Source organism: Dipodomys merriami, unplaced genomic scaffold, assembly GCF_024711535.1.
Source record: "Dipodomys merriami isolate MVZ:Mamm:240054 unplaced genomic scaffold, mDipMer1.0.p SCAF_314, whole genome shotgun sequence".
NCBI lineage: Eukaryota > Metazoa > Chordata > Mammalia > Rodentia > Heteromyidae > Dipodomys > Dipodomys merriami.
Genome location: NW_027204649.1, coordinates 1,143,356 through 1,157,896, shown reverse-complemented (window position 1 = coordinate 1,157,896; position 14,541 = coordinate 1,143,356). Strand labels below are relative to the sequence as shown.

At 46.2% G+C, this 14,541-nt stretch overlaps 1 protein-coding gene across 5 annotated transcripts in view; it reads left to right on the top strand.

The window, feature by feature from the left end:
- The window catches only part of LOC138841312 (angiomotin-like protein 1), a 54,755-nt gene that overhangs the window by 26,062 nt on the left and 14,152 nt on the right, over positions 1–14,541 (top strand). For all 5 annotated transcript variants that reach the window (XM_070041994.1, XM_070041992.1, XM_070041995.1 and 2 more), the window contains 3 exons: positions 62–206; positions 2,091–2,180; positions 12,861–13,006. In XM_070041994.1, the coding sequence (XP_069898095.1) occupies positions 62–206; positions 2,091–2,180; positions 12,861–13,006 (381 nt within the window). The remainder of the gene's footprint in view (positions 1–61; positions 207–2,090; positions 2,181–12,860; positions 13,007–14,541) is intronic.

Sequence of the window (14,541 nt, the reverse complement as noted above, 5' to 3'; positions counted from 1 at the left end):
AGCATCTCTGTTCCTGAAACACTGGCGTGGATGCCAACTCAATGCCAGTTCTTTCTTACAGTTTGAAAAAGAACTTCAGAGAATTTCGGAAGCCTATGAGAGTCTGGTCAAGTCCACCACCAAGCGAGAGTCGCTGGACAAAGCAATGAGAAACAAGCTGGAAGGGGAAATCAGAAGACTGCACGACTTCAACAGAGACCTTAGAGGCATGTCACCTTCTACCTGTATTCTCTCCACCCTGACTACCTGTGTAATTAACAGCTTGGTCCAGAGCCAGATTGCTTTGCCACCATGCTCTTCTTCCTGTATCAGATAATCCTGTAACTGTCATCAGCCCGGAGAAAGTGGAGGTGCTAAAACAGCAGAGCTGTTCTCTTCTGCCTTATTTATTGACATTGCAGCAAGGAGCTTTTGAAGTGGCCGAGGCGGGAGGATATGGACGGAAGAGAGTCTGTGTGCGAATGTGACTCACCATTGTCTGACTAGGAACGTTAGAGACCAGTGTTGGATGCACTTGCCTTTCCAGATGAGGCTGAGTCACCTGGTAGAATTCTTTGGGAGCCAGAGTCTCACTTGCTAGAGCTAATGTAGAGGATAAAGCTAGACATATGCTCACCCTTCAGGAAAGATAGAAGACCCATACCTCCTCGAAAGGTAAAAGCCACTGCATCTTTCTGTTAATAACATGAAAATTATTTAATTCGACGCTTCTGAAGGACTTAAAAACAATAGTTTTCTGTTTCTCTTTATAACCTCAGTTGTTCATTCTAAGAGGTAAGCACTTTTCTCAGCTTTTCCCTTCTGGTAGGGGCCTTCATGGTTCTCCGCTTTCAATAGAATGCATGCGGGAATACATGTGATTGTTGAAGTCTTTTACACCTTATGAGAACCCTAGCGGCCCTGCTCTACTCCTTACAATTCTCCAGAGCAGTGACTTTATTACTAGCAGTGTTTTTCCTCAAGCAGTTATTTGTCATATCTTCGTTTATATTACTTTTTCTCTTATATTGTCCCAAGATCATGCTCAGATTTGGGGTCAAGCAACTATCACATCATTTTGATTTTGTGCATGTTACTCATTGCCGAGTAAAACAGAACTTTTGTTTTTTTATTTCTTTTCATGGATTGCTTAATTACATCTCCACATCAATTCTATGTGCTTTACTTCCAGCCTACTTCTTTCCAAGATACGTGATAATACAACCCATGAATTCTTACCTCTCTCTTTTTTTGGGGGGGGAGGATCGGTTGTGGGGCTTGAACTCTGGGCTTGGGCACTGTCCCTGTACTCTTCAGCTCAAGGCCAGTGCTCTACCACTTGAGCCACAGCGCCACTTCAGGTCTTCTGAGTGGTTTATTGGAGATAAGAGTATCATGGAATTTCTTGCCAGGGCTGGCTTTGAACTGCGAGCTTCATATCTCAGCCTCCTGAGTAGCAAGGATGACAGGTGTGAGCCACCGGCGCCCAGCCTCTCTTTCAGTTAGCAAGCCATTTTCCAGCTGCCTCATACATTCCAGCACTCAATGTATAAGTAGTCCCCACTAGTTAGGACCTAAGCCTTTTTCTGTTGGCTGTCACATATCGAATAAATACTTGCTGAGCTGCATCATTTAATTGAATAAATAAAGATATGCCAAGTGGTTTGAGTGAATTTAGAACTCACTATATAGTCTTCATCCATTAGTCATTCTGACCTGGGAATTAATTTGTTACTTTTATTAATTTTGTTTTCAGGTAGTAGTTACTGTATGAAATCTAGGGCTATTGGTCAAAGTTGGAGTAGGGCTTGGTTAGAGGTTATGAAGATTGCGCGTCTATGAGAGGATTTCAAAGTGGAGGTTTAGGGTTCAGAAGCAGTGAGGTGGTCTCAGCCTGTCCAGCATTGCTGGTGCACAGGGGCACAGGTGGCATCTCAGGCCTTTCTTTAGCTCTTCTTTAGAATTCATTTATTGATCTTCCCCAAGAATAGTTCACTTTGGGGCTCCCTCCTGAGTGTCCCTTCGTACTCAGTGCTTGTAGACTACTTTATTTAAGACTCCTTGCTTAAACTCATATATAAGTCTTTTAATTATCTTCTCTTTGTTCACAGATCGACTGGAGACGGCCAACAGGCAGCTGTCTAGCAGGGAATACGAGGAGCATGAAGACATGGTTGCAGAGGGGCATTTTGCTTCTCAGAGTGAGTCTCTCCATATACCCCCAAGTTAGTGGTGGCTGGGGGAAAGAATCCTAGCAGTTATCAGTGGGACTGATGGCAATTGCTTTTTGTGTGGTAATTTAGCATACAGTCTGCTGTGTCCTCTGTCCTTCTAATCTACAATTCCTCTCTGTCTCGCTATAATTTGTCCAAGGAGTAGCAACACCAATAGAAATGCTGCTTCCTGACACTCACTGTTTTAATGGGTCATAACTTCTTTTCTTCGAGAAAGCAAAAGAGGCCAATGGTGAGGTCTGGACTTGTGTCCGGCTGAGGAAGAACTCTGATTGGCTGGCAGGTTGGGGAACTCTGGATTGGCTGGCAGGTTGGGGAAGAACTCTGATTGGCTGGCAGGTTGGGGAAGAACTCTGGATTGGCTGGCAGGTTGAGGAAGAACTCTGGATTGGTTGGCAGGTTGGGGAACTCTGAATTGGCTGGAAGGTTGAGGAAGAACTCTGATTGGCTGGAAGGTTGAGGAAGAAGTCTGGATTAGCTGCCTCTTTCGCAGCATGTAATCCACAGAAATCATTGCACTATCGTATTTTTTTATTTTTTGCCAGTCCTTAGACTTGAACTGAGGGCCTGGGCACTGTCCCTGAGCTGCTTTTTGCTCAAGGCTAGTGCTCTATCACTTGAGCCACAGTGCCACTTCTAGCTTTTTTCTACTCGTGTGGTACTGAGGAATGGAACCCAGGGCTTCATACATGCTAGGCGAGCACTCTACCACTAAGCCACATTCCCAGCCCCACACTGTCTATCTTGGTGTGTCATTTCTCATTCCCAGAAGCTGCTGAACTCATTTCAGCCAGGAACAGTGAAAAAAAATTCTGCCTACTATTCACAAAGATGTTGATCCAGTTGCTGAGGGGAACAGTGACTGGTATGAAAGTACTAAAGAGAACCATGACAACTGGGTTCTCAACCTACAGCATTCCATTTTTTCTTGATGGATTTCTGAGGTCGGCAGCACAGATGTGGCTTCCAGAGCATGTCATGTTATAGAGTGGCACTTTGATGCATAGGTTCCACACCCTACCTGCTAATGACTGGAAAATAATTGGCAAAGTTTCTGATTGTCAGTACTGTTGGGAGGGTTTAATTTCCTTTGATTCTTTTAGTTTCTTCATGATTCAATTTTAATTTTTAACCCCCCACTTGATTAAAAAATCTTGTTGGCGAGTGAACATTAATACTGTTTGGGGTTTTGTTGGGGATGTTTTTCATAGTCTTGCAGATTCATATGAAGCTACTTGCTTTTCTGGCCATCTCATCGCTAGCCGTCACTGACAGTGCTGCTTGCTCTGTGCTCTGCGGCCATCCTGCCCCCTTGTTAGGGTACATTAGTCAGTCCCTTGCATCTGATGGCCCTATTTATTCTGGACCAGGCTGGTGCTGATGGAATTCTAGGGTTTAATATTGTATGAGCTCAGGCACATTCCTGAAGACTACCTTCTGGCTCAAAGTTGTAATTTCCATAATTAGGCAACAAGGCCCTTCCCACTTTATAAGGAATGGTGTGTTCTGTGCAGACATGCTCCACTCTATTTCAATGGCATAGACAAGAAAGACCAGAAGCATTTTTCAAGTGTTTAGGGATATCTCAGTATTGTTATGTGATGTAATGGAATCTAGGCAGGGCGTCTCAAGACATGAGGGAAAATTATTTAGAAACAGTTTAAAACTATTCAAATTTCTTTTTTTCTTTTTACTTTGGTCCTTTTTCTTCCACCACCCCCACTTTTTTTCTAAGTAGAATGACACTTGAGAAAATCTTTTTTCATTAAGAAAAGTAATGTTGAATGCTGGTGGCACAGGAGGGCATGAGCTACACTTGAGGCTGAGATCACGATTTGAAGCCAGTCCAGACAGGAAAGGCCCTGAGACCCTTATCTCCAATTTACAAAAAAACCTGGAAGTGGTGCTGTGGCTCGAGCCTTGAACAGACAGAGTGCAGAGACCCTGCCTAGCCCTGAGTTGAAACCTCATGATGGAGGAAATTAAAAAGGAAGTAATACTGGATATGGTGGTGCACATCTGTCACCCTCTGGAGTCTTCCAAGTTCAAAGCCAGCCTGGACTACTTAGTGAGACCCTGTCTCAAACAAACAAACAAAAGAAATAGACACCCCCAAAACAGTAGTCTACCTGCAACTACTTGATATTAACTTCATCCATTTTATGTTCCCTTGATTCCTTTCTTCTTTTATAAAGTCACAGTTTATAAATGTATGAAGTCTTAATATGAAATAGAGAAGGGCCTAGACTAAAAGAATCCCTCTATATGGAGTTACTTAAAGACTTTGTTTACAGGAAGTGGCGCTGTAGCTCAAGTGGTAGAGCGCTCGCCTTGAGCTGAAGAGCTGAGGGACAAGCGCCCAGGCCCAGAGTTCAAGCCCCACAACCGCCAAAAAAAAAAAAAAAAAAAAAGACTTTGTTTACAAAAATTTACAATTTATATGAATTATTTTCCAAATTCTGCACAGTTCTGAGGACTTTGTAAATGGGTGTGCGTTAAGATCTTAGACAACCGTACAGCATCTTCGTGAGTGGAGTCTGCTTTGGAAAGGAAGCGGCTTTTTTCTGCCCTCCCTAAGGTGTTCCTAAGGTGTTCGGGCCCCGTCTGCAGGCCTGCTTGGTTGGCTTTCCTGCCCCACCAGACTCGCCAAGGGGGAAGGCAGCGTAGCTCCCGCCGAGGAGGAGGCCTAGACCTTCCTCCTGCTTTGTGTTTGCTTGCCTGTTCCCTGCGCAGGCCTGGCTCTCCACACGTTTTGTTCTTCTACAGCTTCACGGGTTGAGTGTCACCTCCAGCCCATCTGCAGCCTCAGAGATTCCTTCCTCTTACCTTGTTGTGATTGTGCTGGAGGTGGTGTTGGCTCTGACATGTGCAAGATCTGCCAGTGACCAGCCAGGTACTGACGGTGAGCGGCGCAGCCCGGAGCCGCAGCCGGGAGCTGCCGCCCCCTGGGAAGCTGTCTTGCCTCCATTAGCCTCTTTCCTTTAGGCTGACCACTACCATTCCCAGGACTGTGCAGCTTTAAGATGTTTTATAGGACTGGGCCCCAGCCGGGAGGCGCCTGAGCTGGGGGTGGGCGGAGCGGGTGAGGCGAGGCGCCTGAGCCCTCTTGGTCAGCATTGGCGGGCAGCAGGTCCCCTGCATGGCAGCCAGGCGCCCTCCGTCCACAGGGCATCGGTGTGTGCTCACCCAGTGTGAAAGGGAAGGACACTCACTATGGACTCTTGATTTTCCACGCATGAAGTATGGAGCTGGCTTTTCGGGTGTTGATGTCTGCTGTCAAGCAAGTGAACGTGGGTTACGGTCTTCATTTACGTTAAAATGTGTTTTGCTTAGAATTACTATTTCAAGGTTAAACATCCAGCTTTTTTTTTTTTTGTCGGTCGTGGGGCTTGAACTCTGGGCCTGGGCGCTGTCCCTCAGCTCTTCAGCTCAAGGCGAGCGCTCTACCACTTGAGCTACAGCGCCACTTCCGGTTTTCTGGTGGTTTATTGGAGATAGGAGTCTCACAGTCTCTCCTGCCCGGGCTGACTTTGAACCGCGATCCTCAGATCTCAGCCTCCTGAGTAGCTAGGATTACAGGCGTGAGCCACCAGCGCCTGGCAACATCCAGCTTTTTTATAGTTCACATTTTTCTTTTGCAGTACATAGCTAGATAAGTGGATAGAGTTAAGTGTATACAGACTGAGAATGTTTGCATTTCATCCATTTGCATTTCAGGTAGTGTCAGGGAGCTGCCTTTTGCCCTGACAGTGCAGAGCCAGAAAGTCTACTTAAGACCTCAACTTAAAGGTCAGTTGTTTGGGGTAGGCTTCCTAAGATCTATTAGATCTTCCCCTTACATATTCCTCACACCTGTGTTCCCCCTCTGTATAGACCCATCGCATTGGGAAAGGCGACTGTGTAATCATGTCCTGTCTTCCCCTGTCCTGTGCACATACCAAAGACAGGGCCAGTCTGTCATCTGCACCATTGTAGTCCAGCTTTGCCTTTCCAGAGCGTGGCCCTGTATCTGCTACTGAGAGCATTCAACAAACACTTGCTCAACGTTGACTGAAGTGGTGATTGCCACATATTCAACGAAATGGTAATAGGCAATCTGTGAACTCGCTGTGTTCTGTGCCACGATCAGCAATCTTTCTGTTGCAGACCAGGTAGTCAATATTTCAGGCTTTGAGGCAATAACTACTCAACTCTGTTCATGTAGCCCAAAAGCCACTGCAGTTGATTCATAAATAAGGAGGAGTGGCTATGTAAGAATAAAACATTACTTCCATATCAGGCTGTAGTTGAATGTGGCCACAGTCCTTACTTTTCTTCCTTCAGTTCCAGACAGTAGTAATGGAAGAAGAAGAGGAAGAAAGACCCCAAGCAAAAGAAGTAAAGATTTAAGGTAGATGCAAAAGAACTATCAAAGTATTTCCAAGATTTCACTTCATAAGCCATGATGTAATTGTCCTTGTCTTTTTTAATCCAGTGTCGGGGAACATGGTTATTATTTTTGGAATGCAGAAACTGAGACAGGTAGAAACACAGCCGAAGGCTTAGCTGCCAGTGAAGAGGGGCCACAGGCATGCCGGGGTACTTGATTGTCTGGGCCCCTGAGGCCTGGTCACAGTCACACACTAGTCTTTAAAACCAGAACTGGCTGAGCTACCATCTCATGAGCACTGTTAGTGACAGTCCCAGAGCTGTTGATCTCATGACTAAGTTTATCCTTCAAGTGGCTTGCAAGTTTGCGCCTGATATTTCTCCTCTGGTCCTAGTTCAGGCCAGCCTGGGATAGTCAAAGCTGCCAACACTAACTGAGTAATTACTATGAGCCAAGCACTCTTTTGGATACATTATCTGTATGTACGTTGTTTCTTTTAATCCTCCAAACAAACCTTCAAGATACAGGTATCTCTTCAGGTATGCTACAGATGAGGAAACTGAGCCCTGGGAAGGATGAGTGACTTTTTGGGTTATACAAGCTGTTAAATGCAGCAGCTTTGAACCCAGGTCATTGTGATTGCCCTTGGGAGCCACTCCTGGGACCAGGCCAGGGGCTGAGAAAGGCCAGAATGTGAAAAGTGGCAGTGTTGGGCTTCCAGTTATTTTAGGCCTCGGCACACTGAACTGTTTTACAAAAGAAGAAATTGCAGCCAATGACTTCATGCCCACCTCCGTGCTGTGTCCCTGCACACAGCAAGGCTTCAAGGGATGCAAGATCAGTTCTGGAAATCCTGAGTCACACCTTTCCCCATGGCTAACAGCTCTTCCTTCTAGAGGAAACAGACTTCAATCCTGGAGGAGTTTATGAAGGGACAGGGAAGTCGCATAGAGGCAGGGAAATGATTAAGTGGCCTGGCTATTCATTCCTAAGTTCCTGTCCAGTCAGTTGAGTTGGTGGGAACCATGCAGTAGATAGCAGAGTGGGATGTGCATTGAAGACAGGAGTGCCACGTCCATGGCCCCTCTGGATCACTATGTTCTGTAAGACTTCCTGCATTCCTTCTTGCTGCTTTTTGGAACTTGGGGGATTTTTGTTTGTTGGTTTTTATTCTGTTTGGTTTTGGTCCCACAGAGCAGAGAATATAATTTGTACCCACCATGGCACAGACTTCCAAATAAATAGTACTGGTTGTTTCTCTCTGCAAAAAAAAAAAAGAAAAAAGAAAAGAGAAATTGCAGCCAAGGGCAGGTTTGCCTGAAGTCCTGCAGGTGTTCCACAGCTAGGACTGGAACTTTCCAATTTTTTTCCTTCCCTTTTTCCAGAAGATTTCTTGGTGTGGGGTTGGGTGACAACATCCCATTTTTACCCTGAGAAGGATTCTGTATAGCACACACACACAAAAAAAAACCCCCAACATTTTCTATACTAGAAGTTATTATATTTGGCTGCAAATACCTTAGCCAGAATTGTTACTAGTGATACATTCAGACCACCATCCCAATGTGTTCTGCTAGAATTGACATTCTATGCCTTCTTTATTCAACTTTGAACCAGAGCCAATTGTAGTAAAAGACTTGCTGATACTCCAGTGTATCCTCTGCAGATAATTTTTATTTTATAAAAATTGTAGTCTAAAACATCGTGTTCAGAAAACATCTGTATTCAAACCTTTTGCTCATTGTATGATAAAAAGCAAACAATACAGTGGGAACTGTGGTTTTTTACTGTAAGTTTTTGGATCTATTTTTAGTTTATGAATTATAGTGAGAGTCTACAGCTGTATCTTGATGGAGCCAGAGAACACTGAGGGAACAGAGTGTTTAAGTCCAGGAAATTTGGTCTTATGCCATTGAAAATAAGCTTGCATCTGCTACTAATTTTCTTCCTTAGAAAGACTGGTCTGTGTCTTGCTTCTCAGCAAGTTACAAAATGACAATAGGAGGGGTTTCAGAAATTAAAATAAAGGAAGGAAGAACAAATGTATAATTGCAGGCAACACATTTCTTTCTCCCTGGTCAGTCTTACCATGGATCACTTCTTTTTCCCCCTTGAGTCTTTGTGCCAGACCCTGGTGCTGGGTCACAGCTGCTGCCGTCTATGAGAGCTATCTGAGAAACAGAGGGCTGGGTGCAACCTCAGTGCTGGCTTCAGTCCCCATCCCACCAACAAATGAACAAACAGAAACATCGAAGGCGTTATCGTGTATAGATATGCATAATATAGCTACCTAGATACATATTAGACCTTCAGTTAAATGCAGATGAGTATGTACATTTTACTATATACATATTATACACAGTAAATTTGTACGTCTTAAGATTTAGTTGGCCTTCCATTTCTGTACTTACCACATACATGGTTTTCATCAGTCACTGGTTGAAAATATTTGGAAAACTGTTTTCATCTGTAGTGAACATACGCATATGGTTTTCCTGTCATTCCTTAAACAATACTGTATAACAACTATTTTCATTGTATTAGATATTATAATTAACCCAGGGATGAATTGGGTATATGGTAGAATGTGTTATATGCAGATTCTATGCCAGTTTTATTTAAAATTTTTTAAATTGGGGGGCTGCGAAGATGGCCCAGTGGTAGAGTGCTTGCTGTGCATGCATGAGGCCCTGGGTTCTATTCCATAGCACCACACAAGCAGAAAAAGCCAGAAGTGGCGCTGTGGCTCAAGTGGTTAAGCACTAGCCTTGAGCTGAAGATCTGAGGGACAGCGCCCAGGCCCCATGACTAGCAAAAAAAAAATTAAGTTGTTATTATAAAGGCGATGTACAGTTACACAAGTCTGGTAAAGAGTACATTTCTGTTTGGACGGTGTCACGCCTTCCCTCCTCCCGTTTCTCCCTCCGTCCTGCATGCACAGCTATGGCACACTCAGCATCCTGTCCAGCGATGCCAGTATTCCTAAGGGACCTGAGTAGACCAGGTTTTGGTCTTCTCAGGAATCCTGGGGCTGTGCCCCAGGGATGCGGAGGACAGCTTGCACATGGATGTGGTTCGTCTGTCGCTTCCTCTTCCTGAGTGAGCTGGCACTTCCCATCAGTCTGTTGGTATTCATGTTCTGGAACCTTCCAGTCGTTACTTTTTGTGGGTTTTTTTATTTTTTATTTTTTTTTGTCAGTTGTGAGGCCTGAACTCTGGGCCTGGGCGCTGTCCCTCAGCTCTTCAGCTCAAGACCAGTGCTCTACCACTTGAGCCACAGCACCACTTCTGGTTTTCTAGTGGCTTACTGGAAATAAGAGTCTCACCACCTTTCCTGCTGGGCTGGATTTGAACTGTGATGCTCAGATCTCAGTCTTCTGAATAGCTAGGATTACACGCATGAGCCACCAGTGCCCAGGTTTCATGGCCATGTTCTATGGCTACTTTTTTTTTTTTTTTTCCTTTTGTCCATCCTGGCGCTTGAACTCAGGGCCTGGGTGCTGTCCCTGACCTTCTTTTGCTCAAGGCTAGCACTCTACCACTTGAGCAATAGTACCATTTCTGGCTTTTTCTGCTGGCTAATCAGACACAAGTCTCCCAGACTTTAGATGCTTGTTGCTGTTCTACATCTTTTGACTGGCAAGTTGAGACCATTAACATTTAAACTTAATATTGAAAGGTATTGGGTGCTGTAATTCCTGCCTATAATCCTAGCCACTCAAGAGGCTGAGATCTGAGGATCACAGTTCAAAGTCAGCCTGCACAGAAAAAGTGTATGAGACTCTTATTTCCAACTAACCAGCAAAAAGCAGGAAGGGGAGCAAGGATCAAGTGGTACAGTACCAACCCTAAGCAGAAAAAGCTAAGATAGGGTGTCCTGACCCTGAGTGTAAGCACCAAAAAACAAACAACAAAACTAAACACTGAGCCGGGCTCTGGTGGCTCACACCTGTAATCCTAGCTACTCAGGAGGCTGAGATCTGAGGATCGTGGTTCAAAGCCAGCCTGGGCAGGAAAGCCCGTGAGACTCTTATCTCCAATAAACCACTAGAAAACTGGAAGTGGCGCTGTGGCTCAAGAGGTAGAGTGCTCGCCTTGAGTAGAAGAGCTGAGGGACAGCGCCCAAGCCCAGAGTTCAAGCCCCATGACTGACCAAAAAACAAAATAAAAACCCAAAGCACTGGAAGATCTTCCATGTTCACTGTTGTTTTGTGATGCTTGATTCTTTGTTCTTCCTGCAATGACACCCAGCCCATCCCATTCCTCAGTAGTGGCCACCTTGAGTGTTCCCAACGGAGGTTACGAGCCCTCCTCCTGGGCAGCCAGCAGGGAGTGCAGACCTCAGTGAGCACAGAGAAGGTTTCAGCAGGCTGTGCAGGCAGGAAGGCTAAGGCGGGACATCTCAGACTGGGTCTCAGTTCTGGTTCCCCTCTAGTCAGTGAAGTGGGACTGCTGTTGACCTGGTGCCAGTGTCACGGTGTGCTCGCTTTATTCCTTGTCTGTCAGTGGAGTTGATGTGAGGATCCAGTGTCACATTGTGCTTGCTTTATTCCTTGTCTGTCAAATGGAGCTGATGTGAGGATCCAGTGTCACAGTGTGCTTGCTTTATTCCTTGTCTGTCAGTGCAGTTGATGTGAGGATCCAGTGTCACGGTGTGCTCGCTTTATTCCTTGTCTGTCAGTGGAGTTGATGTGAGGATCCAGTGTCACGGTGTGCTCGCTTTATTCCTTGTCTGTCAGTGGAGTTGATGTGAGGATCCAGTGTCACATTGTGCTTGCTTTATTCCTTGTCTGTCAAATGGAGCTGATGTGAGGATCCAGTGTCACAGTGTGCTTGCTTTATTCCTTGTCTGTCAGTGCAGTTGATGTGAGGATCCAGTGTCACGGTGTGCTCGCTTTATTCCTTGTCTGTCAGTGGAGTTGATGTGAGGATCCAGTGTCACGGTGTGCTCGCTTTATTCCTTGTCTGTCAGTGGAGTTGATGTGAGGATCCAGTGTCACGGTGTGCTCGCTTTATTCCTTGTCTGTCAGTGGAGTTGATGTGAGGATCCAGTGTCACAGTGTGCTCGCTTTATTCCTTGTCTGTCAGTGGAGTTGATGTGAGGATCCAGTGTCACAGTGTGCTCGCTTTATTCCTTGTCTGTCAGTGGAGTTGATGTGAGGATCCAGTGTCACATTGTGCTTGCTTTATTCCTTGTCTGTCAAATGGAGCTGATGTGAGGATCCAGTGTCACAGTGTGCTTGCTTTATTCCTTGTCTGTCAGTGGAGTTGATGTGAGGATCCAGTGTCACGGTGTGCTCGCTTTATTCCTTGTCTGTCAGTGGAGTTGATGTGAGGATCCAGTGTCACGGTGTGCTTGCTTTATTCCTTGTCTGTCAGTGGAGTTGATGTGAGGATCCAGTGTCACAGTGTGCTTGCTTCATTCCTTGTCTGTCAGTGGAGTTGATGTGAGGATCCAGTGTCACGGTGTGCTTGCTTTATTCCTTGTCTGTCAAATGGAGTTGATGTGAGGATCCAGGGGCTTCTCTTGTAAAGCTTGTGGCTTGGTGTCTGGGATGTGCTAAGTCTCCAGGGACAGATGTGAGTGTTTGTGGAGCATATGTTATGTGCTGAGTCCTTTGGTAGGCATTTCACTGACAGTCATGTTAATATTCAACAGCAGTCCTGAAAAATATGTTTTGCTAGCTTTATTTGAAGAGTTGCAAGCTTAGAACAATGAAGTCATGTGCAAGGTTCTCTGTTATGGAAGGCGCCAGAATCAATCAGATTGGCTTGGCCTCAGAGCCTCTGCCATTGCTGTGGTTTTGAGAGTAAACAGTGTGTGAGCAGACATCTTCTGTGTCAGTGGGACCAGAGCCATCAGGCTAAACAACGCCATTCCAAATAGCTCTGGGTAATTGATATCCACTGAGTAAACAGCCATTCTGGGCATGAATTCCCTGGTGTGCCAACTTGCCTGTTCTAGGAATTCTCTGTATATGCATCAGAACTCAGCCAAAACTTGAGCATGAAGCTGGCCTTTCCTAAGATCTCTTATAACAACAAAGTAAGGACCATCCTGCAAGAGGGAGACTTAGCTGCTAATAAACGGTGAGCCTTTCTGTGAGCTGGGGGCTCTCCGTTACCAGCTCTCAAAGGCTCCACTGCCGTTGGGAAGGGGGATGGCAGGGACCCGGCCCTGTAAACATTTGCTCTTAGGCTCTCCCCCTTGCCAGGGACGGGAGCCCGGTGGCCAAGTGCTTTCTGACAGAGCGAGCTCTGTCCTTTCTCCCTTCCAGACAAAGAGTTCCTGAAGGAAAAGGAGAGGTTAGAAATGGAGCTGGCGGTGGTACGGACTGCAAGCGAGGACCATCGGAGACACATTGAGATCCTGGACCAGGCCTTGAGCAATGCCCAGGCCAGAGTCATCAAGCTGGAAGAGGAGGTGAGGCCAGCCTCGGGGATTGGGTCTGAAGGGAAAGAGGCTTCCAGGCCTTTCCTGACACCGCTGCTTGAGCCAGAAGTGCCTTGAGGAGCTGACTTGGGATGGGTAAAGAAAGTGAGTGAAAAACAAATGTGGATATCTCCAAACCAGGCAGCACAGACACACTATCAGCAGCAAGCTCACAGCTTCATACCGAGGGACACTACTGGGCCTGTACAGAAGAGAGGCCAACAGTTTTTTAAAAAAAGAGTTCAGTTGCTGGTTCTTTGGGCTCCCTATTACAAGGAAAAAGGCAAAAATCATCTGCTAATGGGTCGAGGATTGAAGTTCAGCAGATCTCACTCTGAGTTCTAGAAACGGGCTGTGCAGTACTGTGACCTTAGTCCAGGGGGTTTGATGGTTCCCAAATACTGCACACTTAGTCGTTTCTGGAAACATCAACCTGTTGGCTTAATTTTTATGAACTGGGCTGCGCTGACTTTCCCTTCAGGCCTAACTGAAGAATAAGCATGTCCCAGGTCCACACTAGGGAGTTGGGCTGTGGAAGCTGAGCAAGAGGAGGAGCTATGGGGCCGGGCAGAAGGGGCCCTCGAGGAGGAGGGATGGGGCCGGGCAGAAGGGGCCCTCGAGGAGGAGAGATGGGGCCGGGCAGAAGGGGCCCTCTGTGAGGGCCCTGTCACCTCTGTGTCACCCGGCTGGGTTGAGCATCCTTTCATGTAGGTTCAAAGTATGGAAGAAAAAGGCCAGAGATAATCTGTATGCTTAGCACGCTGAAAAGATGAGTTCCAAAATGATGTTCTTAATCCAATTGTTGTTGTTGAAAAAAGATGCACCTGGGCTGGGAATGTGACTTCGTGGTAGAGTGCTTGCCTAGCATGCATGAAGCCCTGGGACTTGAACTCGGGGGCTGTCCTTTAGCTTTTTTGGGGGGATCCAGTCATGGGGCCTGAACTCTGGGCCTGGGCGCTGTCCCTCAGCTCTTCAGCTCAAGGCTAGCGCTCTACCACTTGGGCCACAGCGCCACTTCTGGCTTTTTCTTTTTTGCTTATGTGGTGCTGAGGAATCGAACCCAGGGTCTCATGCATGCAAGGCAAGCGCTCTACCACTGAGCCACCTTCCCAGCCCCTCCCTTAGCTTTTTTATTTGGGTTAGTTCTCTGCCACTCAAGCCATAGATAGCTTCTGTTCCAGCTTTTTGAAGGTGATTTGGAGATGAATCTCATACTTTCCCGCCTGGACTGGCTCTGAACCTCAGTCTTCACATCTCAGCTTCTTGAGTAGCTAGGATTACAGGAGTGTGCCACCAGTACCCAGCAGTTTTCTCGTCTCTTAAATGAAAATAAGAAAAAAACTTTTCTTCTCATTGTCAGTGGGAGGCATTCCATGAAATACTCCATATAAAGAACAGCGATTCGTGTGGCAGTGCCGACAGAGTTACTGTTACTGACCAGACTCCTCTGGGTGTGCTTCAGCTTATCAGAGGTGAAGGGGGCAGACCCAGGCTCCAGGACCTGGCTGTGGTTTAGGACAATGTCA